Below are 27,835 nucleotides of genomic sequence, written 5' to 3'. Positions count from 1 at the left end.
TATAAAGTCAATGTGGATGTTGGCATTTGTGGGATTAAGAGGGAGTTGTAGGGGTCATTGTTAATATGTAATTTATTTTTAATTTGTAATTTATCATCCTAAGAGCAGCCTCAGATATTGGCACATCTCCTTGAAGTGCCAGAGATAAAGAATAGTTGCGTGTGTGTGTGTGTGTGTGTGTGTAAGTCAAGAGACCAAAAAAGAGTTGAAGAGAAGGAATTCCAATGTTCACTTGTTAATTTCTAGAAAAACCAAGTACAAAAGCCCTTTTTCAAAAACACAGCTTTTCATTTGAATTATAATACTTCCATCTGTCTTCAGGAGTTTTCTGAGTATGCCCCTGTTTAGACTGTAACCAGAAAACTTTGATAAGTAATTGGTAACAGAACCTTTTTTTTTTTTTTTTTGAAACAGAGTCTCACTCTGTTGCCTGGGCTAGAGTGCCGTGGCATCAGCCTCGCTTGCAGCAACCTCAAACTCCTGGGTTCAAGCAATCCTGCCTCAGCCTCCCGAGTAGCTGGGACTACAGGCATGTGCCACCATGCTTGGCTAATTTTTCCTATATATATTTTTAGTTGTCCAGCTAATTCTTTCTATTTTTTAGTAGAGACGGGGGTCTCGCTCTTGCTCAGGCTGGTCTCGAACTCCTGAGCTCAAACAATCCGCCTGCCTTGGCCTCCCAGAGTGCTAGGATTACAGGCGTGAGCCACCGCGCCCAGCCTCACAAACTTTTTAAACACAGGGTCTACCATCTGAAATGTTTACAGATGTGAGCCCAGAGCAGCCTTGGCATTATTTCCATTCCTTTTCTAAAGGAACTGCTGTCCTCTAACCTGCCCCTTCTCCCCCCCAACCCCCCAACTTGGTTCTCACTTTGGATAGGAATTTGCAGCTATCTTCCTACAGCTGTGAGCTGTGGCTTACAGTGTCCCTAGAGTCCTTTTTCACTGATAACTCTTCATTTTATCACTTTGGCCAGAAAGAATCTTTTTTTTTTTGAGACAGAGTCTGGTGGTAGACTGCTGAGATAAGCTGTACTTCATCCAGCCCTCTGGCTGTGCCTGGCTGATAGAGGAGGCCTCAGGGCTCTAGCACTCTTGCTAAGGTAAGGGCAGGGTCTTAGGAGTAGGCCCTTAAGGGTACTGTGAGACTAGAGCACAGCTACTGCCTGGAGGTTCTTTGTATGGTGGGCCTCAGCGGGCAGGGGCAGTATGCTTGCCCCATTCTTCCTGGACAGGTTCCTAGTTAGACTGTGGGCAGTACACACCTACCCCCTTCTCCCCAGCTTGTTCCGCTGTGGAGGCCTTGGGAGGGCTCCTCTCACTTCAAATACTGATAAGGGGTGGCATGGTTTGAGATGAGGACCACTCAGAACCTGAAGCCTGCCAGCAGCTTTTGCTGACTTTGTAGTTCTGCTTTATGATGGTGGACCATGAAGTGACCACAGTGAATACAGTGGTAACACCAGTGGGTGCAGGGCTCAAGAAGACTAGGAGTGCTTAGAGTGGCTGTTCCCCAGTCAGGACAAAGGCCTGCACTGTGGGACAGGGAGGATGAGCCTTTGAAATTGGGACTGTTCCAGAGCTATGGAAAGCTATGTTTGTGTGCTACAGAAGCACCTTGTTTCAGAGAAAACATTAACATTCTGTAGCTGTGCTGTGAAGTGTGGCTGATTGGAATTGACTGAAGTGTAAAATACACATCAGAATCTGAAAAGAGAGTGGGGAAAAAATGTAAAATATCTTACTAATTTTTATGTTGATTACATGCGAATTATATTTTGGATCGACTGGGTCAAATAAAATGTTATTAAAATTAAAAAAAAATATGCCATGGACCCTCAGTCTTTATGGATCTGTGACAACATGGTTTGACTAACTGAATAACAAAGTTATTATTCAAGGTATCCTTGAGCATCAATTCCCTCATCTGTAAAATAAAAAGGGTTGACTAGAAAACATATGACATGTACCGAAAATAATTTCTCTAATTAATTGTGTTCACATGTTCACGTGAAGTACTGGTTAAGGATGAGAATTTGCATCTGCTGCATAATGTACTGTATGATAGCTGTTTTGGCCATAAAACCATAAAATTTCATACTGAAAACGCATTCCAATACCACCTTTAATGCATTCTTTTATCTATTAATGTACTCATTCATTTGACAAATATTTATCATCACTAAATAATTGTCAAATGAGTATATAAATGAATAAATATGAGAATAAATTAAAGATGATATCCAAATGCTTTTTCAGTATGAAATTTTATAGTTTTAAGGCTACAAGGGTTCATAGAAAGTATTTTAGGAACAAAGATCTTTATAAATATAATCAGGTTAGAAGCTATGTTCACTGCTTCATGTCTGTAGATCCTACATCCTTAATAGGTGACCTAAACATGAGAAAGTGGTCTCTGGAGTCTCCAGAACTGATTTCAAACTCTAGCTCTGCCTTTGACCTACTTATGTGACTTTGGACAAGTTACTTCACTTCTCTAAAGCTCAGTTTCTTCTGTTAAATCTGGAGATTATAATAGAACTGATTTCACAGAGGCATTGCAGGAATTAAATGAAAAAACTTAGCATAGTTTCTGGTTCATAACTGAGTACTCAACAATATTAAACTGTTACTAATTGACTGTTACAAGTTATTTTATAAACTTTGGAGACCAGCAATAGCATCCTCACCCTCTTTTCTCCCTTGACGTAACACAATAACACTCTTGTGCATTTTACGTTCAAGGGTACAAGTTAAATAGACTAGAAATAAACTGATTTGGATGGCAATTGAAACATTAAAAGCAGTTCTGCTACAGAATTTAGAAATACCTATTAAAAGTGTTCACTTTCACTTTTCAGAGTGCTTTTGTTTGTATTATCTGCTTAATTGTCTCAGCAAATCCTTGAGATAGGTATTATTTTTATATCAGTTGTTGAGTAAACAGGTTTAGAAAATTAAAGTTAACTTGTGTGGTTCTTAAAGTGACTAGAACCCAGATCTCTTGACCATGCTAACTTTAGGAATCTACATACCAAATTAGTTCTGTATTGTGGAAAATATCCCTAGGGAAAGTGAGAAGTTCAGATCTTTACCCAGTTTTTTCTCTGATACTACGTATTTCATTCACTTCTCAGTTGCTTGGTGCATAGTAGCTTTTCCTAGTAAATAAGAACAGATATAGTAGTACCCCTTTATCATTGGTTTTGCTTTTGACAGTTTTAGTTATTTTTGTTCAACTGAGGTCTGAAAATATTCAGTGTAAATTTCCAGAAGTAAAAATTTGTAAGTTTTAAATTTTGTGCCATTCTGAGTAGCGTGATAAAATCTCATACTGTCCAGCTCCTTGCTGCGCTAGACATGACTCATCCCTCTGTCCAGTGACTCCAGGCTGTGTATGCGGTCGTCTCCCTTTAATTACTCAGGAGTCACCTGGGTTAGGAGATTGACTGTTGCCTGTTGTGGTATCGCAGTGCTTGTGTACAAATAACCCTTATTTTACTTAGTTGTTCTATTTTATTATTATTTTTTAAATCTCTTACTGTGCCTAATTTATAAATTAAACTTTATTGTAGGTATGTAGGTATAGAAAAAAACATACTATATATAGGGTTAGCTACTACCCATGGTTTCGGGTGTCTATTTGGAACGTATTGCCTGTGAATAAAGGATGACTACTGTATCCTTTTAGGCCTTCATTTTTTTTTTTTTTTTTTTTTGGAAAAACCAACTGATCAACAGGAAATCTATGTGTGTTCTCTGTGCAAAGTTAGGCATTTGTGAACATTCATTCATTCATTTTTCATAACATTCCAGAATGGTGTTTTTCTTTTTCTCCTGCTATTTTTAATGAAAATTATAAGATACCTTTCTAGCATTTTTATTTAAATTATGCACATTTTAAATATACTGAAAAGTGCGTAGAATAATAAAACATTCAGAAACCCCCCATCAGCATATACATTAATATTGTGCTGTATTTACTTTACAATTTTTTTAAAGAAATAAAATTGAACAGATGCTGTTGAACTTAACATGAATCCTTCCTATTCACATTTTAGCAACTTCAGGGCATATGTGTAGTCCACAAACATTACAAAGTATCTTACGCTATACATTCTTCTGCAGCTTATTCTTTTCATTCAACAGTGTTTTCAAGATTTATCCATAATATACAAGCAGATTTTTTTTAATCCCAAAAGCTCTGGAATAATATATCACAATCTATTTGTTTATTCTTTGATTGGTGGACATTTATGCTGTTTCCAATTTTTTTTGCCACTAAAACAGTATGTATCCTTATGCAGTATCATCAGTTCTCACAGAAGTGGAACTGTTGTGTCGGAGAGCATGTGTATCCTCAAATTTAACAGGTCTTGTCATATTGTTTTTCAAACTACTATTTACACCGTAATTGGAATGTTTTATGTTGTGGCTTTCATTTCCCTGAAAATGTACTAACACTCAATTTCAGATTTTTACATTTTTGACAATTTTATGTAAATGAAATGGTATAATTTATTTTGCATTTCTCCAATTACTATATAAGTAGAGCAACTTTTCATTGTTTGTGTACCAGTTGGGTTTTTTCACTGTTCGTATTTTCAATTGCATTATTTAGATTTTTCTTATTGATTTCTAAAAGCTCTTTGTATATTTTCAATATTGATTCTTTGTTGGCTATGTAAGTAACAAATGTCTTTTACCAATCTATGTGTTGGGTTTTAATTTATTTGTGGTGTATAGTTGAACAGGAGCTCTTGCTTTTTAATGTAACAATCTTTTATGGTGTGTGCTGTTTTGTGTTTTTTAAAAAAATTTTTTTTAAACTCAGGTCATAAAGGTTTACTCCTGTATTATCATATAAAAGTTTCAGTGCTTTGCCTGACACAGATAGTTCTTTTATACATCTGGAATTTACGTTTGTGTATGATATAATATAGGAATATCATTATAAGAATAACCAGTTGTTCCAACACCATTTTCTAAATTGTCTATCTTCTTTTACTTGCTATGTTTCAATATGTACATGGACATATTTCTGAGTAGAAATTTATTTCATTGTTTTATTATTATTTTTTTCCTAGCCCTGGATCAATATCACACCGTTGTCTTTAAGGTAAATCCTAATATCTTGTAGGGTAGGTTTTATTTTCCCCCCCTTCTTTTAAAAATTGCTTTTCCCCTTTTTCAAATTGCCTGTCCTTTAACTCTTCTCTATGAATTTTAGAATTGGTGTGTCAAGTTCCTTGAACACCTTTTATGGATTTTCATATAAATCTCATTGTATTTATAGTTTGAATTGATAGAAATGGTCTTTAAAATATTAAATGTCTTAAACCACGAATATAGTATCAGTCAGGGGTCAGGGCAGAAAACAAAAACTCTCTAGATACCAAAGCAGAAAAGAATTTGATGCAGGGAATTAATTGCTGGCTAGGCTACTGGAATAAATGTGTATTTGTTTTGTTTTTTAATTTTCAAATATATGGGGACAGGGATTGGCTATTTTTGTTTGCTCCTTATTTTTGCATTGTCATCAGAGAATGCTATCAATTCTTTGGTATTTGTTGGAATTATTCTTTGTGGCTTATAAGACTATCAATATTTTTTACAAGATTGTCAGTTATGAATGCTTTATGAGTATTTTCAATTAATATTTGTTTCTATTTATTGGGTATGGGGTTCTATATATGCCCTTTAAATCAAGGATATGAATTATTATATATACTCAAGTCATCCATATCTATAGAAATTTTTTGGTCTGCTTGATTAGTTCATTTCCTAGAAAAGGACCTTAAAAAGTTCCATGGTGATTGTGAATTTGCTGATTTCTTCTTGTACTGATGACAGTTTTTGCCTTATGTATTTGAGATTATGTTGTAAAATGAGTGAATACAAATGTAAGCATTCAGAATTCATGAAGAGTTGTCCCTTTGTCATTAACTCGTGAACTTCTATTTTTTTTCTTGACGTAAAGTCTATTTTATCTGATATTTTCAGAGCCATAACAGCTTTCTTTTGTTTAGGGTTTACTTGTGTATATTTTCCATATTTTTACTTTCACATTTCTGTCTAATTATGTTTTAGTTATGTCGCCTATAAACAAGTATAGGTAGGTTTTTTTCTAAATTTTTATTTTGAATAAGTTCAAATATGCAGAAAAGTTGAAAGAATAGAGCAATAAAACTGGCTCCCTTTTATCTAAATTAATCAGTTGCTTATATTTTTTCACTTTTTCCTCTCTGTCTATATATCAATCACACTTTTTAAAACAGAATGATTTGAATGAAAGTTGCAGGTACCAGCCTACTTCACCCTAAATAATTCAGCATGTATTTACGAAGAACAGTAACATTCTTCCACTCAACCACCATACCAGTTTTTATACCTAAAATATTAACAATAATTCTATAATATTAACTGAAGACAGGGTATATACAAATATCCCCAATTATCCCAGAAATGCCTTTTAATGGGTTTTTCCTAATCCATGATTCAATTAACATTAGTATTTATGCACCACATGTGCTTGTTATTTCTTTTGAATTGGAACAGTTTCTTTCATGTTGACTTTTTAAAAATTTCAGGTTAGTTATTTTGAGCAGTTTTCCAGTTTTTGAATTTGTCTGATTGATGTCTTATGATTAATTACAGGTTTGTAGGTTATGTGGGTGGGGAGGAGTATGGGATGCGCTACTGAGGAGGTGTTTCTGAGGTGACATCAATGTCTTCCTCCCTCTCCCTTTCCCTTTAATCTCCTCATTTCTCTAGCTTCTCCTTCCTTTCCCAGATCAAGTCCAATTTTTCTCCTTTTACCTCTTTTTCATTCTCGGCCCCGCCCACTCTTCTAGACCCGTCCCCTCCGGGGCCACGCCTCCCCATAGGCCACGCCTCTGGTCGAAGTCCCGCCTTCTCCTCGGTTCCCTGCTAATCACGCTGTGGCCGCCCCGTCGTCCTGTCCCGGAGCGCATACCTAGCGGGCCCGCGGCCCGCACTCCAGGCGGGGGATCCCGGGCCGAGGAGGTATGGCGGGGGCGGCGGGCGGCTTCTCGGAGGAGCATTTCCGGGAGGCCTACGCAGAGCTCCAGCAGCTCGTGGGGGCCGGGGCCGGCTGGCAGCTGCTGGTGGAGACCATGAACATCAGCGTCTACGGGCGGCGGGACAAGGTAGCGGCCGGCGCGCTGGAGGACCGCGGGGGCAGGAGCGCGCCGGGGCCACCTTCCCGCGGGGCGTGCGGGGCTGCCGCGGCGGAAGGGACTGGGGCGGGTCTTCTCGAGCGCGAGGAGGAGCTCCGCCCGGCCCGGCGCCGGCTCCGGAGCGAGCGCGGGGGCGGTGCCTCCGAGTGACTTTGCCTCTGTGCAGACCCAGGGGAGTGGTGAGGTCATCGGAGTTCAGCCTCAGGTCAGTCAGGACTGGGGAAGTAGTTTCTTAGACGTTAATGACAGCGTTAAAACCTGGGTCGGCTGATTCCTAGGCCCATGCAAGGGACAAGAGTCCCCTCTCCCTAATGGGCGCCTATGGTGCATGGGACTGGGGGAGGGGCGGTGTTCTAAGGCTTGATTATAATGGGAAAGAAACGAGACTCTTAGGGGACTGGATATGTAGGGTAGCGAGTGTGGGGGGTGCCGAGAAGGGACCTATTATTTTAGTGACTTGCTTCTTTTGGTGGCTGCCTCTTTCTTCTAAGTTGCACTTGACAGCTTGAGTCTGAAGCTTCAGGCAAAAAGATCAAAGATGTAGGAGGAATAGAGTTGGTTATTAAACAATTCTCAGGACCTTATTGGAGGCATTTGGAACCAGGTAGCCATCCAGGTGGAAGGCATTGCCCCTGAGACCTGTCATACAAAGCTCATAGTCATTTGCATTGTGTAACAGTGGCAGCCTGGCAAGTAGGTTAAAAGTCACCCGCAGGCAATGTAGGTGAAATCGAAGTGTTTTGGCATTGGACCAGAGTATTATAATGTTATTAATGTTATAGCTGGGAGGAGCCCTGATGCTCACCTGGTTCAACCCCAGGTTTCATAGATGGAAGAAACAGGCTTGGAGGGGTGAAACCAATCTCCAAACAGGCCCTGCTAAGTTAAGGGCAGTGGTGGGGTTGGAAGGTTCATGATCTTGTGAATGTTAAATGTGCGGTTGCTTTCTGAAGCAACTGCATTTTAGTTTATATCAAATATTGTATCTCTGTATTTTAAAACAGAAAAGAAACATTCACAATAGTTAGAATTTGTTCATCTGTAAAACAGGAATGAAAACTCTGTCCTGCCTCCTCACAGGATTACTAGGAGGTTTCAATCAAATTTTTCAGATGCGTGTGAAAATCTGAGAAAGCTGTATATAACTTTGCAATGCACAGGACAGACCTCTTGCTAGGAAGAATTATCCTGTCCCAAATTACAATATTGCCAAGATTGAGAAACCCTACCCTAAATAAATGGAGACTATTGGTATTATGAAGTAATTTCCTCTCTAAATATATACATATTTGCTGTGGAGACAGTCCACCCCTCTCCCAGTTACTGGAACTGTGGAATATGCTACTTTGAATATTTACAAATTAGTAGGGAAGGCCCTTTTATTATAATCTAGAACAGAGCAGATGCTGGAACCGCTGTATTTACTTTTTTCTGCATCAAGTTGTTATATTTTGGTGGCAATTACTCACTCAGCAAACCCTAAATGCCCACTACGTACCAGGACCATTGAGTATAACAAGATGACCAAGAAGCTCATAGTGTAGACCTGGGGCCCATAACTTTACCAGGTACCTTGGTTTCACACAAAATCCTTTTACCTTCTCTCTGACTATCCCATTTTCCTTACCAGCCACATCAAGGCATTGGCCAAGCTTTATTGATTTGACTACTCAAACATATCTGGCCTCTGGCCCATTTCCTTCCTTATCTTTCCTTGGCCACGTTGGGTGCCCAGCACCTCTCATCTAGAATTGCAGAGCCTTCTTGACTAGTTTCCTGAAGGGAGAAAAACAAAATTGTGATCATGATCTAAATGATGCTGTAACAAAGTTACCATGATGTGCTTTGAAAAAACAAGCACAGAGGCACTTGAAAGAGTTTTCAATGTAACAAATAAATTATACATTAAAATAAAAAATTAAATTGTGGCCTTCTTTTAGTAGACACAAATGATTCTGAATCCTGTTCTTGGACAAATGGGCACTTTTGATGTACAACATTTTGATCTATATATATTTTTTTCTATTAAATCACAAAAGTTTGGACTTAGAAAGTTCTTCTAAACCATTCTGTCCGACACCATCATCTTTTCCTTTCTCTTCTTTCTTTCTTCGCCTACTCTATTTCCTTCCTCTTACCTTCTTTTCCTCCTGATGTAATGATAACGTCTCATGCTGCAAATTACAAAATGCCATCTCATGTAAGTTTTCATTTATCTCTGTAAACAAATCTGGAAGATAGGCATAGATGGGCTTATTTTCTTATTTTACAGATAGAAATAAGACCCAGAGTTGCTAAGTGAGCCACATAAGACATTACAACTAGTGACTAGCACAACCAGTCTACTTTGATAAACTCAGTGCCAAATATACAGTTTGGCAGTATACCGTTCATAGCAAGAACTATATTCTCTTGCTGTAGGCTAAGCAAAACTAGTCAAGGGCTGCCATGTGATATGCATGAGAAGAGCATGGATTTTGGAGTTAGGTAGGCCTGGGTTAAAATCTCAGCTCTACTATCCATTTATTCATTCAGCAGACAGTCATCAACTTCCTCCCACCTGCTTCTGCCTTCACAGATACTGGGAATAAGTGGTGACCAAGGAGGAGGGAGCTGCTGCCTGAGTGAATGAGCTTTTTGAACAAGAGTCATACTCATTGATGAGAATAAGCCCATAGTACATAATGAAATGTTGGGAGAAGAATGCTATGGAGAAGATAAAGTGGGAAGACAAAGGGATAAAGAAATGGCATGGCAAGGGTAGCTGGAGTGATGTGGTTTTAGATAAAGGAGTCTGGAAAGCCCCTCCACAGGCCTAACATTTGAGTGGAGATACAAGTGAAGTGAGAGATTATTCTAGACTTGCAAATGTCTGGAGGAGAAATGTACCAGTGAGTGTGTCTCAAAGCTCAAACCCATTCCAATTACGTGGGAGCTTTAAAAGCAACACCAAGCCCTACAGATTCAGATTTAATTGGTCTGGGGTAGGGCTTAGGTGGTCCTTTTGAAAGGTTCCCCCTTCACACTGGGGTGGATTATTCTATTCTCTCTACTTTTGTGTATGGTCGAAATTCTTCATAATAAAATGCTTTTTTTTTTTTTTTTTTTTTTCTTTTACGTTAAAGCTCCCCAGGAGATTCTTATGAGCATGCTGGCTTTTAAGTCACTGAAGTAGAGAAACTGAGCACTAGTCCCTGAGCCAGGCTGAGCTGGTTTTCTGGGCAGAGCCAGAAGGTGGACAGGCCTGACTGGGGCGGAAGTGGGAGAGCCTGGCTGGGGCCAGGCCCCCTTATAAGCCAGGTGATGTCAGTCAGATACCTTCTCATTTAGAAATCTCAGCTTCCTTATTTGCAAAACAAGGATGATACTTAACCTTTCAGGGTTGTTGAGAGAATTGAAAGAAATGATACCTGGCAGAATGATTCTCAAACTTGAGTGTACATTGAGTGTGCATTAGAATATATATATATATATATATAATTTTTTTTTCCCTTTTGCTTTTCTTGCATTCTATTTCTAACCAGTTGCTGAGTGATGCCAAAGCTATTGATCCAGGGACCTTACTTTGAGAACCACTGGTACAAAGGGAGCATGTAGCCTGGTGCTCAGGGGGTCCTGACATTGACAGCTAAAGCCAGAGGCAGGATGCAGTGCAAACTGAAAGGTGGGAGTGAGACAAAGACTACCCTAAGACAAAAGCAACGTCCATTTGAAGACTCACTGTCCCTGATTTTGAAATTAGTGGCCACTTGAGAGTAAATGTGGTCCCTTGAGCAGTGCTGAGAAGTTCCTGTAGGGTGACTTAGAAAAGCTTTTCCAGTGATCTGCAGTCAGGCCTGGCAGGAGCTTTGGGCTGCCATACCATGCCAGGCCACCGAGACATGCCCTTAGACAGTGTGAAACCTCACACAGAACTTCACAGCTTCGATTTAAACAAAATAAATGTTCAACTGAAAAGCTCTGGCTGATGGCTTGACTTGTTAAGTTTTTAAATCTAAATGCCTGGCACTGTAAGAAGGGACTGCCTAAATAGCGTTTTTGTCCTTGAATAGGTTTTCTAATCAAAGAGTTTGGAGAGGAGCAGACGGTACTTTCCCAGGGACCGTTCTTCCCTGTGCTGTTGACCTACTAAAATACTCAAAGCCTGACGTCGCTGAGAAAACTCTGCCTTTGGTCAGGCTGGGCTGAGAGAGGTCTGGCCTTTAGAGAGAAGCACAGATTCAACTCACAGAACAGAGTTCCCTCTAAAGATGAGAAGATGCCACCACCGTTTCCCCCAGGTGGGATCATAATCCAATTTGCATCATGAGCTTCTCTCACTTTGTGGTTATAGAACTATTCTGCCCCTTTCTCCCACCCTTCTGGTTACCAGCATGATTGATAGGACAATTATTAAATCAAAGGTCACATGTTGAGCTGTATCTTCCTAGTGGACAGGGCCACCATATCTCAAGCTGGAGGGCACCCATGAGTGGCATTTCCTACTTCCTGGTGTGGCCTGAGGTCAGCAGCCTCTTCTTTTCCATCTGCCCTGAGCATGCAACTGGATAGATATACTAGAGCCTCAGTTCCGCCTTCCCTCACTTCTCTCTCAGGATGAGCCCATGGATGTGAGGCGATAGGAGAATGCTGCCCCAAGGTTCAGATTTGGTGGGAGGAGGGGAGAGGGGAGAATAGGGTGCCCCTTCTGTCTCCAGACCTAAGCCATGTTTCATGCTCTCATCCTGTCTGTCACCAGGTGCCTGCATGGGGATTACAGGAGGTGGCTATTAATAAAGTGGAACTCTGATTTTTCATTCAGCCTTAGGAACCCCTTTGAGAGCAGGGGTGACTTGCAGGGAAGGGTTTAGACATTCTGGATCCTTGAACATAATACCATGCTAACAGCTGAGGTGAACCAGGGGCAATGCCGAATGGAGGTCCTTGTCTCTATAAATTTCCCTTTTCTGGACATTTCTCAGAACATCTTTAAGCCTCAGTTTCCTTGCCTGAAAAATGGGTTTACTGATGGTCCAAACCTCATATTATCCTTATGTGGATTAAGTGAAATAATCCATGTAAAGCACTCAGTTCAGTGTCTGATATTCAGTACATAGTAAGAGTTAGCTATCATTATTATTTTACCCAGCTATCTACAGTCCTTAGGGATTAAACCCATCCAGTTTTCTTAGAGAGATCTCAAATATTAAATCAGATTTAGTCAACTGTCTTACGGTCTTGCTACATCCTTCCCAGTGGCAGCTGCAACTTTGACTTCTGACATTAGAATTGTTTTACAATGGTGAAAAATGCTCACTTTTCATAACATCTGAATCTGTTACTTGCTGCAAAGTGGCTGGAGTTGGCAGACATAGATTGGGGAGGCTTCCTGTCTCCCCGAGAAGTAGAAATGAGCTCTTCCGTGAGAGGCAATGCACACTCAAGGGTGCATTCCCAGGATTTGAGACTTGTGATTCAGCAAACCTGCTTTGTAGTTAGGGATGTAAATGCAGATAAACACTATAAATCAAAGGGAATGAGGTCTGGTTGGGGGGTGGAGGTGGCAACTACAGGAGGTTACTCCTATGTAGGGATTACAAATGTCAATTGCAAACATTATGACATTTCTCATAAATAAATGCAGATCAGCTCTTTCAGAATTTATTCTGCTTTGGACAAAGAAGTGTACTGTCCATGATAATATTTCTCAAAGTACTTTAACCCTGTGAATACAATTGAAAATAAATTGCACAGCTTTTTTTTTTTAATGCATTTGAATCACCATTGCTAAGAATAAAACAGCTTGACATTTAGACAAGTTAGCCAGGATAACACCATCTCAAAAATTAGTGATGTCAGTAGCAAATTTCCTAGTCATTTGTCCACCTCCCCCTTCCCCCAGCCTCCATCTCTCCATTTATAATGTGGTGCTAATGGTGCTTCCTTCACAGGATTATTGCAAGTATTCATCACAAGCACAGTGCCTGGTTTAAAGCAAGTACTTCATACATTTCCTGAAAGTGCACATTATTACAATTCTGAATCCTCAGTTCTTTAATCTGGAAAAAGCAGACTATAATACCTACCTTATTAATGAAAATGATAACTAATATTTACTAAGTACTTACTATGTGCACCACATAATAGAACTGTAGATGGGTTATCTAATTTAATCCCCATAATTGTTCCATGAAGGAGAGACTCTTATTAGACCCCATCTGCAGGTTACCAAGTGGAAGAGCTTTACCCCTCCCAGACTATGACTGTAAGTCTATATACTATAACCACCATGCTGTCTTTTCTGGCTACCTTTTCTGGTTTATGAGACAGCTCTTTGGAATTATATCTGGGAAAACTTGGTACAGTACCTAGTCTGTTGAAAGTGATGATAGTCATCTTTCCTCCATCCCTGCCTTTCCCCTGATTTTTGTCTGAACTCTTTAGAAGCAGCATCTGAAAAATGCTTTGGAGGCCTTGTGGGCAAACACACCAGGCTTAGGGTTGAAAGGGAGCATCTCTGTGGGAGGTCCATCCTGGGTGGCCTGGAGCAGGAGCACTGGGCTGAGAGAAGGAACTGGTTCCCATCCAGGCCTTTCCACCAACAGCCTCATGTGCTGCCTCTTGGCAAGTCACTGAAGTCTTTTACGCAAGTGATCTAAGGCCCCTTCCTGCTCTAAGATCCTGTGTGATGGGTCTTTACTTTGACCATTAGCTTGTGGTCTGGAACAATGATTTGGAGAAACCATGCAGAGAAGTAGAGCTAAATAAGGAGAGGTTGTGGGGAATCTCTGTCTGTCCCTTTACTAGCTGTTAGACTCCGACAAGTAAGTTAGCCTCTCTGAGCTTCATTTCCTCATATAAAGATGGAGATAACACCAAGTCCCTATGTACATCTCAGGGCTGTGTCAACTATTACATGAGATAATGAATATAAAACTGTTTGGAAATCAGACTGTTACTGAAAGAATTTTTATCAGGTCAGAGTGATTGGAAATCTCCTTCAGGTACAAATACATCACCGTTGCAGTGACTGTTAAATCGCCAAGGGAAACATATTCCAAGCTGCAAAATCAAGTAGAAGCCTGTGCCTGATTTCTTCTCAGGGTCAAGAATCCTAGCAAGTTTGTATCTATTTTTTTCGGAATTATTTAGTGGAAGGAGGCAGTACTTTCTATAATATGTAATGTGGAATTTTATGTCTCTGTGCAAAATTGAATGTTATACCCCAATTTAATATCCATTAAAGTGCCCATTATCTTTTACTCCTTGGCAATGCATTTTAGCAACATTTATGTACTTCTGTACTGGTTTAGTGAATTTATACATAATTATATTTCTTATATTCATAAGTCTTATCAGCACTATTCTGTCAGTCTACTGTTTTACTTTAGGGTAATGTCAAATAATAAAAAGTACAAATCTGGACTTACTTATGAAGAAACTTTTATTCAAAAAGATTATTTCAAGGAATGGGGGAAGGAAATATCACAATAGGAAAAGTCTTTGCCCATGAGATCTGCAAGCATCTTGAGAGTTAGGCAAAAGAGCTTTTCTAGGCCGGGCGCGGTGGCTCACGCCTGTAATCCTAGCACTCTGGGAGGCCGAGGTGGGCGGATCGTTTGAGCTCAGGAGTTCGAGACCAGCCTGAGCAAGAGCGAGACCCCATCTCTACTAAAAATAGAAAGAAATTATATGGACAGCTAAAAATATATATAGAAAAAATTAGCCGGGCATGGTGGTGCATGCCTGTAGTCCCAGCTACTTGGGAGGCAGAGGCAGGAGGATCGCTTGAGCCCGGGAGTTTGAGGTTGCTGTGAGCTAGGCTGATGCCACGGCACTCACTCTAGCCTGGGCAACAGAGTGAGACTCAAAAAAAAAAAAAGAGCTTTTCTTTTATAAGGAACATTAGAAAGAACCATATGTAGGGAAGTGGGATGGAAGGGTGGGATGACTGGATGGTAGATCAGAGAATATTTTACCCTGAGGCCAGCCTGTTTCCAGGAGGGGCTGTCTGTTGGCTCAGTCTTAGGGTGGGCCAAAGTTCAGGGGCCAAGAGGAAGGAGAAAAGTTCAACTATTTCAGTTAACAAGTACTTTGTTCCCATTGATCAGTGGAGACAGGCAGCTCAGCTAATCATTTGAGGCAAAGAAAGGGAATTTGCAGAGTCTATGTCTGGCCTTGTCATAGGTAAACGAGGGGGGCATCTGTGAGTCTTATCTAAATCATATGGGAAAGGCTGGTGGATCTTTGCAGTAAGCTGCACAAAGATTTTTTAACCTTTACCATTTTCCAGGATCACAGGGTTCAAGTAAAATTCAACATTGTTGATGAGGACCACTTATGTTAATTAGGATTGCTTTTAGCAGCAAAGAATAGAAAATTGGAAAATCAATCACTTAAAAAAGAGGAGGCATATCTTTCTTACCTAACAAATGGCTCAGAAGTCTACAGTTGCTGTCATTGGTGTAGCTGATTAATGATATCAGGAATTCTTTGAATCTTTCTACTCTGCCTTCTTTTGTTTGTTGTCTCTTGGTCACAGAATAGTTGTTGTAGCTCCAAACATCATGTCCACATTCAAAGTAGGGAGAAGTCACATGCCAACTCTACCTGCATAGGAGATCAGGAAAGTTATTAGCTGTGTACATGGCCACCGGGATTTTCTTAGTAAGAAGGTACGGAGGTGTATAACCACACCAAATCTTATGTTTTTTCTGGTAATTATACTCTATACATGATATTGACTAATTCTCTGTCACCAACATAATCATTTAACTATTTGAATTGTAGGAAACTAAATGTCTTATAAATGGAGCATTAGAAAAATATCCAGTATATTTTAGTCTAGATGAGGAAATTGAGCCACTGTTAGAGGTGGTTTTCTGGAGGAGCTTCAAGAAAAGTCAAGAATCTCTTGAGTAAACTTATTTGGAGGCTTTTATTCAAATGTTACTAAGCTTGGAAAATAAAAGAAATATTGCAAGAGATTTATATCTCTAATTTTAAAGAGCTCTTACACATCAGTAACACAAACTTTGCCCAAATAAAGCAAAGAATTATGCTTTTTCATATCATAATGTTTATATAAACAATGGTACCCAATCCTGGTGTGATGCTCCTTTGCTACTTCATACTTGTTATGCATTTTCTGAAAAGTTTTTAAAAAGTATAAAGAGCTTTAAAATGTTAATGCACTTAAACCCTAAAATTTATCTCTAATGAAACTTTCCTAATGAAACAAAATTAGAATTATGGACCAAGTATTCTATACAAGCATAATTACGCTGGAAATATTTATTTTCATAAACATATTTGGAAACAAATATCTCAGGAGAATGGCTAAGGTGTGAATTCTCCATAGCCTCAACTTAATCAATATTAAGTTAAAAATAAGAACACAAACTGTTTATACTCTTCTAGTTTTGTAACATGGAAGTATTTATTATATTTACTTAAAGGAAGTAGGTCAAACATTATCAGTGGGTGTTTGCGAATTTTGGGGTTCCATAAATAAAGAATATTTCTTTATTTTTAGCATTTTCAAATTTTCCTATAATGAATATGAATTATTTTTATAATTATAAAAAATTCACTTTATTTTTTAAAAGCCGAAATAAAAATGAGTATGTTTGCTGAGATCTTTTTTAAAAAGAAATAATTGGTGAGAAAATGCTTTGATGCAGAAATTTCAGCCGAGCTGTTCAGCACTTGAAAAGAACATTTTTTGGGGAGGTAAGGTGTTACTGAGCATTTTGTTCCTCTGGAGTTCTGGCATTTCTCAGTTCTGCCATGAAGGGAGTGTTTAAAGGAAGTTGCCACAATGGTTCATTCTTTCATATTCACGCAAATCATGGTCATTCTATTTTTCTCTTCCTAGAGAACTTTCTGTTCTTTTCTTTCTGTGATATATGATAGGACAAAAGTCACTAAGGGTTGTAGCTACATTCAGGAGAAGAAGAGAATCAGTTTAAGGAAAGTGTCTTGATTTACGCAGATATTCAAAGCTAAATCATGTAAGACTGGGGAGGTTGTTATCTTAACACGTAAGTATCCCTTTTGTTCCATATGTATAGAAAATGGGGCCTCATTATTCTCGAAAGAGTTGCCAATTGTCTCTTTTCCAAAGCTTGTTGATGAAAATGGGGGGGGGTGTAAATGAGTGAGGGTGTATACACCCTAGCTACGTTCTCTTAAGTGTGTGAGGACAGGGACAGGAGAGATGGGAGATGTTTCTCTTGATGTCTCTCATCAGACCCCAAGCTCTGCCCCTCTACTCGGGCATCCATGGCACGGCACATGAGGGGTTCAGATATGTCAGCTTGTCATTTGCTGGTTGGAAATTCTTGGTATGAAGCCACATGCTTTTAGAGCTGGAAGACGCTTATGGATTCAGTTTCAATTTTACTGTCCATTTCTTGCCAGGTACTTTCACGTACATCTGAGATTCCTAGACTGGGATGTGTTTATCCCTGGGTTATGCCACCTGAGCCAGGAGGCCCTGGAAGTTTCAGGATCTCTAGAAAGATTCACCATGTTTATTCCTCGACTTCACATAAGTCCCTGGCAGAGTGTTTAAGGAGATGGCTTTACAGATGAATGATTAGCCAATAATATGGCCATAGCACATGGAAGCAAGATTTCATCTAAAAGCTTCATTTTTGTTCATTTGTTTGTTTACTTTCATATTGAAATTAATCTACAAACTATTGCTTTGATCTTAATAATAGAGCAGCCTTTTGGCAAGATGAGGGTCAGGAATTGTAAGTTGCCATTGTGCAGTGAGTGAAATGTGTCGTGGGGCCCACTCTAGCCCAGAACCCTCCCAGACGAGGATGTGGCTTACCATGAAAACAAGGAAACTCTCCTGTACTTTGGAATCTAGAAAGGTCTTTTTCTGAACAAAAGGAACTAATGTGATTTGAAGCAGATGTTTCTTCCCCTTTTTCTGTCCTTTATACATGATGAAAAAGAAGCTGTTGTTGAAAAATTCTCTGGGATATATAATAGGATGGAAGTCACTAAGGGGTGTAACTACATTAAGGAGAAGAAGGGAACCAGTTTAAGGAAACGGTGTCTTAGAATTGATAAAATAATAAATTGAATTTCATTATGACACATGGATATTTAAAATATAACCTCTCCCCAGAATTCTAGCTGCCTACACGACATCCATACTTGGATGTCTAATTTGTATCTCAAACTCAGCTTTCCCAAAATGATGACCCCGTAGCCCACAAATCACTTCTTCTCTGAGTTTTCTCTATCTTAGAAAATGGAGCCCCAACTACCTGGTTGTTCCAGCAAAGGTTCCAAGAGTTATCCTTGATTTTTTGCTTTACCTTCCCCCACAGTCAATATATCATCAATTCCTGTTGACTTTACCTCCAAAATATATCCCCCAATCACTGACTTCTCCCCATCACTGTTGTTACCTCCCTGTTCAAGTCACCATTGTCTCTTACCTGGACTGTTGGACTGGTCTTCTAATCTGTCCCCTTGTTTGTTTTGATCTATTTTCTACCAAGCAGCAAGAATCATCTTTTAAAAAAGTGAATCAGATCTGGTCATTCCCAAACTGAATTCCTGATCAGATCTGGTCATTCCCCTACTTAAAGCCATCCAGTAGTTTTCCATAGCAATGAGAATAAAAGCTTTACCTCTTACCTCAGTTTACAGGTCCTTTGGGGTGCAGCACCCACAACCTCTATAACCTCAGCTCCTACCACTCTGTCTCTCATCCAGAACTCTCCAGACTCCAAGGTCTTGAAGCATGCCAATCCATCAATCTAGGGACCTTCCTCCTACCAGGAATGGGCTTTCCTCATCTTCCCATGGCCAACTTCTTCTAACATTTAGAACAAGATGTTCTGATAAATGTTATCCTTCATAGAAGCCTTTCCTGACAACTTGATTACATAACTCTCCCCCCGACTAAGCACCATTTATCACAGAACCCTTCTTATATCCTCTTTACGTTACCTGTATGGCACTCTTAGCTATCCCCACCACCAATGCGTGCCTGCATTTCAGATCCCTGAGAACCGGGGCCATGTCTGCTTTTTCACCATTGTGTCGCCAAGACCAACGTCAGAGTTTGGTGTGGTATGAAGCCCCTTCTCAGCTGCTTTTCGTGAATCCAGCTTTTTCTCAACTTGGGAACCAATAGATTGTTTCTATTTGTTCTGTTTCTACAGAGGACTGGCCTGTATGAGTATAAAGTCTTTGGTGTTCTGGAGGACTGCCCGCCAGATGTACTTGTAGCTGTCTATATGGACTTAGACTATAGAAAACAGTGGGACGAGTACATTGAAGGTAAATGGTGCCTAATTTTTTTTTTTTAATCATTAGAAAGTAGAATTTATTCTTATTTATTCTAGCCAGTAGAAAGAAATGTTTAATTTCTACTATATTGTGCTTCCTTTTAAATTGTGCACAAAAGTCTTTTAAATGTGGGGCTGAAATGCCCCTTTGTTATTCCTAGGACTTGCTCCTTGCATACTCTTAGATCCTCTCTCCAGTTTGCTCCTGGCGCTACTTTGATGTCACTGTTAAGTTGTGTTATCATCCTGTGTACCTAGGTGGTTGTGGGAGGCTTCTTGGAGGAGGTATAGTGTTTAAGCTTTGTTTTGGAAGTTGAATCACAGTTTTCTAAACAGACAAGAATGCCCATATGTGAGGAGGTGAGAGGGTGAGGGGAGGAGTAGTTAAGGGCATTCCACATCCAGGAAACAGCAGGAGTCAAGGCAGGAAAGCACAAAGCAGCATGTTCACAAACCGCCAGCAGTGTGGTGTCTGTCGCCGTGTTGGTTGGAATAGCAGAACCTATCCACGTTCTACTGCTAATGCTAGTACTAGTTCTACTACTGGTACTAAAACAAGGGCAGCAGTTGGGTCTGCATCCTCAAGGGCCCAGCATGGCCCCTGAGCTACAGATTTTAGACTTTACCTTGTCACTGATATTGAGTTACGAGGGACATTAAATGGGGGATCCCCCCGCCACTTAGAGCTGGGAGTGGCCTCTGGCAACTAAGTCGCAGTGGAATAGAACTTCACAACTAGCCAGAGGCACATAAAGTCTTTCGTCAGGACTCTGGGTTTCAAGTTACAAGTACCTAACTAAAGACTGTAAGAAAAGAAAAGAGAGTTTATTGGTTTCTGGCATTGGTAAGTCCAGGGGTTTCTGGCTTCTAGGACAGCTGCAATTTGGGAACTTAAATAAATTCTGTGGGGATGTTTCTTTCTCTATCTCTAGACTCTTTTTTCTGTGCTTTTTTCTAATTTCCAGAAAGATTCTTATGTTATAGCAAAAACATCCATCAAAAAACCCAGACTTATATTCTAACCGTATAAATAACCTCAGAGGAAAGAGAATTCCACTTTCCTAGGGATGGCAGGCAGACTGCCAGGACTGGCTCCCATCAGCTCAGCCGTAGCACGTGCTCATTTCCTGTGGACATTTGTCATGGTCTTGGGTAACTTAGTGTTTTCAGATGCCCTTCCTACTTAGGGGGTGTTGTGCCACTCACCTGTCCAAGGGAGCCGCCAGGCACTCTGCCTCAGTCTTCCTGGCAGCTGTAGTGCAGTCGTGTGATACAGACTCTGCCAATAAGACACAAGTATGGCTTCCCTTTGGAGAGCAACGTGAGAATGCAGGCAGCATGCAAAATCCATTTTTTGGTGATGGCTAAGGCATCTGACATTAGGGAAAACAATTGCAGAACCTCTGATGTTTGCTACCCAGCAAACATTTCACTCTGGGTTCTGATCCAGCAGAAACAACAATTTGGCTTTTCTGGAACAATCCTGAGGCTCTAAACCTCACTGTGGTCCTCCTGGATGTTATGTGAGTACCTGAGAGCCTTTGCTAAACCGCTTTTCAGCCTGAACTTGCTAGAGTGGCAAACTAAGCACCTGGCCAGATGTACCATCCTTGTACCATCACCATGGCCGTGTCTTGTTCATTTTCCCAGCCCTGAAATTACTGCAGAGTCAGTCTTGCTTAAAACACACCGTCAAGATGTAGGGAAAGGGTGGTGCCTTGAAGGAAAGCAATGTCTATCAATAGACGTTGATACAGAAGGGGGAATCAATGTCGGGCATGCGAAAGCAACAGATGTCCACTCCTCCCTTCCTTTAAGGGCTGTCATCAGCCTCCTGTAGCCCTAATGGGCTGGAAAACTCCCTAATTCACAGTCTGCGTCTAACAGATTTTCTTTCAAAAACTAAACTACTCCCCCCGCCCCCAACATCACCTCAAGGGACTGTGGGTTAGGAAGTCTCTAACTGGTTGGGAAGGGGCTTACCGCACAGCTTGGGGTCAGAGGGTGTGCCTGTCATTAAATTCCTTTGCTGTCTCCCCAGGAGAGTTGGCTGCTGTTTGCGCATAATAGCAAGGTGGAATGAGTGTAAAGGAAATTTGGTCATTCTGGCTATGGTATAGTGTGAATAAACATGGGAGGAAAGGAAGAAACAGCCAGAGTCCTACCACTTTCTAGCTATTTAGGAAGGACATTATCCTCTCTGGAACCTTTCATTTTCCACCTGAATGTGCTAGACTGGGTGACTCAGTTAGCTGTAATGTGTCGACAAATCTTAAAGGAAAAGAAAAAGGGTCTAAAAAGCAAAATTATTGGTACTCTGGTGACATCTAGTGGTTATCCTGATTTAAAGACCTCTGACTATTTTTTGATGCATGATTTTCTTACGTTGCATACTATACAGGAATCTTGTTTGTGCTATACAAAGGACAAGTTTGGTTAGGCTCTTTTATTTTTGCTGTGTTTTTTATCCACCAAACTCCATCCCTGGTCAACAACCTTTCAGTGGTAATTAATCTGCCTGACTTTTTCTAGAATTCTATGCCGTATGAGTTAGTGGTTTATCATACCCTACAAGGTCATCTTATTTATTAATTGAAGCCAAAGAAGTTTCTAGATGCATTAACTTCTTTTGTTCTCCTTTAGAACTCTATGAACAAGAATACAATGGACAGACTGTGATCTACTGCAAAGTGAAGTACCCTTTTCCCATGTCCAAGAGAGATGTATCCTTTCCGCAAGGCACACCGTTCCTCTGTGTCCCTCGGCCATTGCCCGATGCAGGTGCAGACAACACTGTCTCTGATTCTTGCAGCAGCATCTGCTAAAGCTGTTGCTTCTTGTGTGGTTTGTGGGGACCTCAGAGTGTGACTTCTGGGCCTGACCACATGGAGCGTCTGTAATTGTGGTTACTGGAGCGCAGCTCAGACTTTCCTGAGAAGTTTCTTAGGCCCAGAGACTGTCAGGCCACAGAATTGGAGACCTGAAAGGAACTTTTTATAAAGAGTGCTTAATACAGCTCCCTCAGCCTACAGAGGAGGAGGGGGCCGTCCAGAGAGATGACAGAGGCTGACAGGTGGCAGAGCAAGCATCAGAACCCAGGCCGCTGCATTCTCAGCTCTCTCCACGCCCTCCTGTCTCAGCTGACCCTGAACGATCCCTCCATGACTGTTGGCTCTGAATGAGTGTAAACTTCTTCCCCGCACTTTCCTTGGTTATGAAATGAAGCAGTTGAATGAAATGGGGGGAGGTTTGGCTGGCGCTCCTAAGTTCTCAGAAGCCTCTTCAGGACCAGCCTGGGGGTACAGGATAGAAATTTGTTGCATGGGCAGGATGGGGGTAGGATGACTCATAGGTGAGATTTTGATTCCTTCATTATTCTCTTCGATCATAGCAGCTGAGTGTTTTACATACTCACATATATGTAAATGACCATATATGATCCTTTTAACAAAGAGTCTGGGAAGTAAAAAAAAAAAAAAAAAAAAAAGATTGGAAGCCACTGAATTAGATGATCACTGGAACTTTTTCTAGCCCTGACATTGTATAAGTCTGGTTGTTCCTAAATAACTATTCTCTAGAAAGAGAGGCAGAGTGTGGGTGTGTTTGTATGTTTTTTGTGTCTGTGTGTGCACGTCTACCCTGGACTCCAACTAGATTGTGAATTATTTCTTGGCACAATATCTATGTACTGCTAGTTTGTATACACTTAGTTCGTATTTCAACAAATTGTTGATTATGTGACCCCTTAGATTTCATGTGTTTTTTTTTTTTTTTAATCCTGCCAACAACTAGGCAAGGGAGGTATCCCTGTCCCCATTTTGCAGTTGAGGAAACTGTGAAAGCTATCAGGTGATGTTCAGTTCTGCTCCAAAACTAATGTTCCTTTCTACTGCACTATTCTCTGTTCTCAAGAATTCAACAACCTTTACTGGGGAGACCTAGATACATATATAAAGACTAAGAAACTTGTTATAGGATTGTGTGACATTGGAAAGCCAAGGAAATAGGCCTTCAGGGAGCCCCGAGTGTCTACTCCTGAGAATACCTACCTAGCAGTGTCACGGTGGGATCAGCGAGATGGGATGATGCCCTGGTCAAGATCACAGTCTCTGGAGACAGCTGGACCGGAGCCCCAAACCTGCCTTTGCCACCCAGCATTGTGTGAATTTGAGCTAAGTTCTGAATTTCCCTGCCGAGCCAGCAGATTTGAAGTCTAAGTACATTCCCTGGTTTGCTGTGTGACCTTGGAAAAGGCCCTTCACTTCTCTGGGCCTCAGTGAACTGGTGGTTCTCCAATCATAGGCTGTATGGCACTCTGGAACTGCCAACCCTTCAAAGGCACTCTGCCAGATTATAATCAATATATCAAGGTCATTTTCCATCTATGGAATATAGGTGATGTCTATCACATGAGCTGAGTAAGCTGGGAGAGAGAGTGGGACAACATTTGCCGTGAGGAAAAATTAGAAGGCTTGGAGAGAGGAAAGACAGAGCCAAAGCAACATCATCTCTTCACTGAAACATTTAATAAATGTACTCCTCAGTAAGAGCATGGGGCAATAGACCGCCCAGTAGGAGGGGCGGGCATTGGTGAGGGCTGTCGAGACATTGAGGTGGACAGGGCTGAGGTGGTTGCTGTGATACAGCAGGTGTAATTGTGTCAGACTTAGTGACTTATTTTTTTTTTTTTTTTTTTTGAGACAGAGTCTCACTCTGTTGCCTGGGCTAGTGTGCCGTGGCATCAGCCTAGCTCACAGCAACCTCAAACTCCTGGGCTCAAGTGATCCTCCTGCCTCAGCCTCCCAAGTAGCTGGGACTACAGGCATGCACCACCATGCCCGGCTAATTTTTTCTATATATATTTTTAGCTGTCCATATAATTTCTTTCTATTTTTTTTAGTAGAGATGGGGTCTCGCTCTTGCTCAGGCTGGTCTCAAACTCCTGAGCTCAAACAATCTGCCTGCCTCGGCCTCCCAGAGTGCTAGGATTACAGGCGTGAGCCACCACGCCCCTCCGGCCCTTAGTGACTTTTTGATTGTTTTAGGCTTTTAATTCCCTCTAGCGTGAAACCCCAAATTCTATTATATGAGAGTATATTTAACACATTAAACATTTGAGTGCCATCTATCTGTGAAATTCTAGCTAGGTTTCAGAGCCAGATCTGAGTTCATAGTCAGTTTTCATGACTGCAGCTGGGCTGTGGGATTTTGGGCAAATTTCCTTACCTCTCTGGGCCTCACTTTTGTCATCTGTAAGATGGGGATGCTTATACCAAACTCACAGGATCTGGAGGATCAAAACTGACGTTGTACGTAAAGCTCATGATGTTACATGATGAGGGCTCAGTAAGTAATGATTTCTGTTGTTTCATAGGATTTAATGTCTTCCCTCGAATAGTGTCATAGACCTAGAGGTTGTTCTGTGAAGGTTTATGGAAATGAAATGACTTTGTTGTCCTTGGTGAACCAGTGTTAACACAGAGAGGACATCTGCCTACTATTCAGGTATTCACATGTCTTCCTGTGGTCACCAGCTGTAGCACTGCTTGACCGTCTTCTCTGCCCAGAGGTCAGTAATTAGAGCTCTGGGTGAGGACAAGACAAAGAGCAGTGACACCATTGTCTGTTGGGTGCTTATTCTGCCCTAGTCTTTCTCTAAAGCCCCCACCAAGCCTACCTGCTGGGCAGTCTTACTCGCTTTTTCTACATAGGGAAACTGAGTCTCAGAAAGGTTGAATAAGTTACCCAGGGTCACCTAGCTGGTAAGTGACCCTTCCCCTGCTATGTCCTAGTGCCTTCGTGGGGAAAGGAAAAGTGGTTTCCTCACATAATTAAAAGCATCAGGGAATCATTCACAGGTAGGTAATGAGGATAGTAGTTGGTGTGAGGGTGCCATCTTGCAGCACAGGTAGGGAGACGGGGCAGGTAAGTGGAGTAGCAGTTTAAGGGAGCACAGGCCAAGTGGGAGGCACAGAACCACCCCCCTTTGCCTCCAGCTTGTGGAGCTTTCCTTGTGTCATCTCACATGCTGTCATTGATGGCTTGCCTTGACCGGCAATACAGTATGTCTACATCCAGCAGCTGCAAGAGCTGGACACGACCAGGGGGAAGATCTACATGGTCGTGTCCCAGAGCACCTCAGTGCCTCAGCTTCCTGAGAAGCGGGGGGTGATCCGGGTGAAGCAGTACAAACAGAGCCTGGCGATTGAGCGTGATGGCAATGGGGGGAGCAAAGGTAAAGCCTGGGGTACATGCTGGCACACCAGCCAGGCTCCCCTCCAGAATGCTGTGCTGACGGATGGAGGGGCCATTGGGTGCATGAAGCTTCTCAGGGGAGGGGGGGGGGCAGAAAACGGGGACAGGTGCAAAACAGACCAGAGATCAACAACTGGGGAGAGACTTGATCCACCCCTACAGACTTGGCTTCAGCCTGAAGTGGATGTTGAAATCTGACCTGATCCATTCTTTCATTGTCCAGGTGAAATGAGAACATTAAAAGTAAACCAGCAGGCTTAGAAATCCATTCCTTCCTGGTCCTGTGGATGTATGTGCTGGGCCTGGGAGTGGGTAAGAGGACTGGCGGGTCTGTCTTGGAAGATGCAGCACCTGCTTAACACGAACCCAGAGACTCAGAACCTGCCCAGCTCGAGTTCTGGCCCCCAGGGAGGAAAGCTGAGGACAGAAAGTGAGGCATGAGACCACCTGCTCTACTGGAATGAGTACGACCTTATGTCACAGGCAAAATCAGAACCATAGTTAGATTGGTTACCTTGGATATGTCAGCTAACTTCTCTGAGTCTCCATTTCATCATTTATAAAATGGGGTTAGTTTTACCAGTTCCTTAGGGTTGCTGGGATAATTAAATGAGAGACTATATCCAAGTGTATCCAGGTATTTAATAAATAGTAGCAAAATATGCCTGTGACTGTTTTTCAAAAATGCATATGTGTAAATGTGCTATTATAAGGCAAGTCAGTGGAGGGAAGTCCGTCTGGATTATATGCTGCTTCCTTCTGCACTTTCTGGGCCTGAATATGAAGATATAAAATTTGCATGGTTTTATTGCTATATTTTCCCGGTGTTTTTCCTCTTTTTGAATTGTCCTTTCTTTCTTCCTCTAGTTTTCATGTATTACTTCTATAACCCAGGTGGCCTCATTCCGTCCTGGATCATTAACAGGGCTGTCCAGGTGAGATCCCAGGAGGCATGAGGGGGGAAAGCGTGTTTGACAAATGTTGACTTAGCTCTCGCTCGCGAGGCTGTCAGGCTGAAGAGACACATTGTCTCAGGAGTAATGAGGCTCTTTTATGAAGAGCTTGGTTGAGTGACTCCGGTTAGGTCTGGGATTGCCAACACCCAAGACAGTGGCTGGGACAAAAGACAAAGAATGATCAGCTTGGAATGCCAGCCTCTCCCTCTGCCCCGAGACCCTGCCAGAATCACTCTCTGGAACCTCCAGACAATAGTCTGTTCCTGGGAGGAACAATAGGGCCTGCAGACCCCGTACCCTTCTGCTAGTAGATGAGTGAGACAGACTGACCTGGCTTGGAGACAACCAGACGTGTCGAGGCCTGAGGGAAGCCCCCAGGCTTGTCATTGTTGCTTACTTTTTCTGTAAGGGGAGGGAACGGCAGTGGTGGTCCCCGTCCCTAGAGACTGCCCTAGGTGCCCGGCATCGTGGGAAGCATCTGCCAGCGCTGTACACATCCTGCCTACCAGAGAGTCCAACAGATTCCTCGGGAGGGTGAAAAAACACTAGGCTTTGGAGTCAGATGTAATTTTGAATCCTGGCTCTGTTACTGACTGTCTTGTTTTATTTAGGGAAGCCGTGCATTTCTGCCTTTTCAACAATGGAGCGGGTATTACCTGCCCCACAGAGGAGGAGTGAATAAGACAGTGTTTGCGAAAAGTCTTGCACAATGCTCAACATTAACTGAATAATAATCCTTCTCACCCTTGACACCCAGTCCTTACTGTTTTCTAATTCTGTAAAGCAAATCCTTTTTCTCATTTCTTTGGCAGAATCTAACAACCTAGTCCAATCCGATTTCCTGCATTTTCTTTTTCTTTTCAAGAAATGATGTCTCAGGAATGTCTTCACTTTTTCTTAGCGAAAGCTAAACTATACGGCAGTGTCTGTCGTCCCATCTTATCTGTGCTCTGGGTCTTATCTTTTGTTATTATCTGTGCCAAGGTTCTGTTGAAATCTTGCCAGGGACCCTATTCTCTTTCATTATCCTCAAAGGCATCTGCGTTTACCTTTTGCCACATACTGAAGATCAGGAGTGATCACTACCAGGATGTGAAAATGACAATCTTTTTTCCTTTGCGGAA

The 27,835-nt window shown here is 41.5% G+C and overlaps 1 protein-coding gene across 5 annotated transcripts in view; it reads left to right on the top strand.

Moving 5' to 3' along the window:
- The first annotated feature begins 6,941 nt into the window (after positions 1–6,941).
- The window catches only part of PCTP (phosphatidylcholine transfer protein), a 34,910-nt gene continuing 14,016 nt past the window's right edge, over positions 6,942–27,835 (top strand). For 2 of the 5 annotated variants that reach the window (XM_069482368.1, XM_069482367.1), the window contains exons 1-5: positions 6,942–7,171; positions 19,375–19,492; positions 22,144–22,223; positions 25,564–25,735; positions 26,623–26,690. In XM_069482368.1, coding sequence (XP_069338469.1) covers positions 7,031–7,171; positions 19,375–19,492; positions 22,144–22,223; positions 25,564–25,735; positions 26,623–26,690 — 579 coding nt within the window. In that variant the 5' untranslated portion in view covers positions 6,942–7,030. Of the gene's footprint in view, positions 7,172–19,374; positions 19,493–22,143; positions 22,224–25,563; positions 27,775–27,835 lie in introns of those variants that run through there. The other 3 variants (XM_069482366.1, XM_069482369.1, XM_069482365.1) reach the window with 3 other exon arrangements.

The sequence above is a fragment of the Eulemur rufifrons genome, chromosome 9, assembly GCF_041146395.1.
Source record: "Eulemur rufifrons isolate Redbay chromosome 9, OSU_ERuf_1, whole genome shotgun sequence".
NCBI lineage: Eukaryota > Metazoa > Chordata > Mammalia > Primates > Lemuridae > Eulemur > Eulemur rufifrons.
The sequence above is the reverse complement of the archived record's forward strand: the minus strand, read 5'-3'. Positions and strand labels throughout refer to the sequence as shown.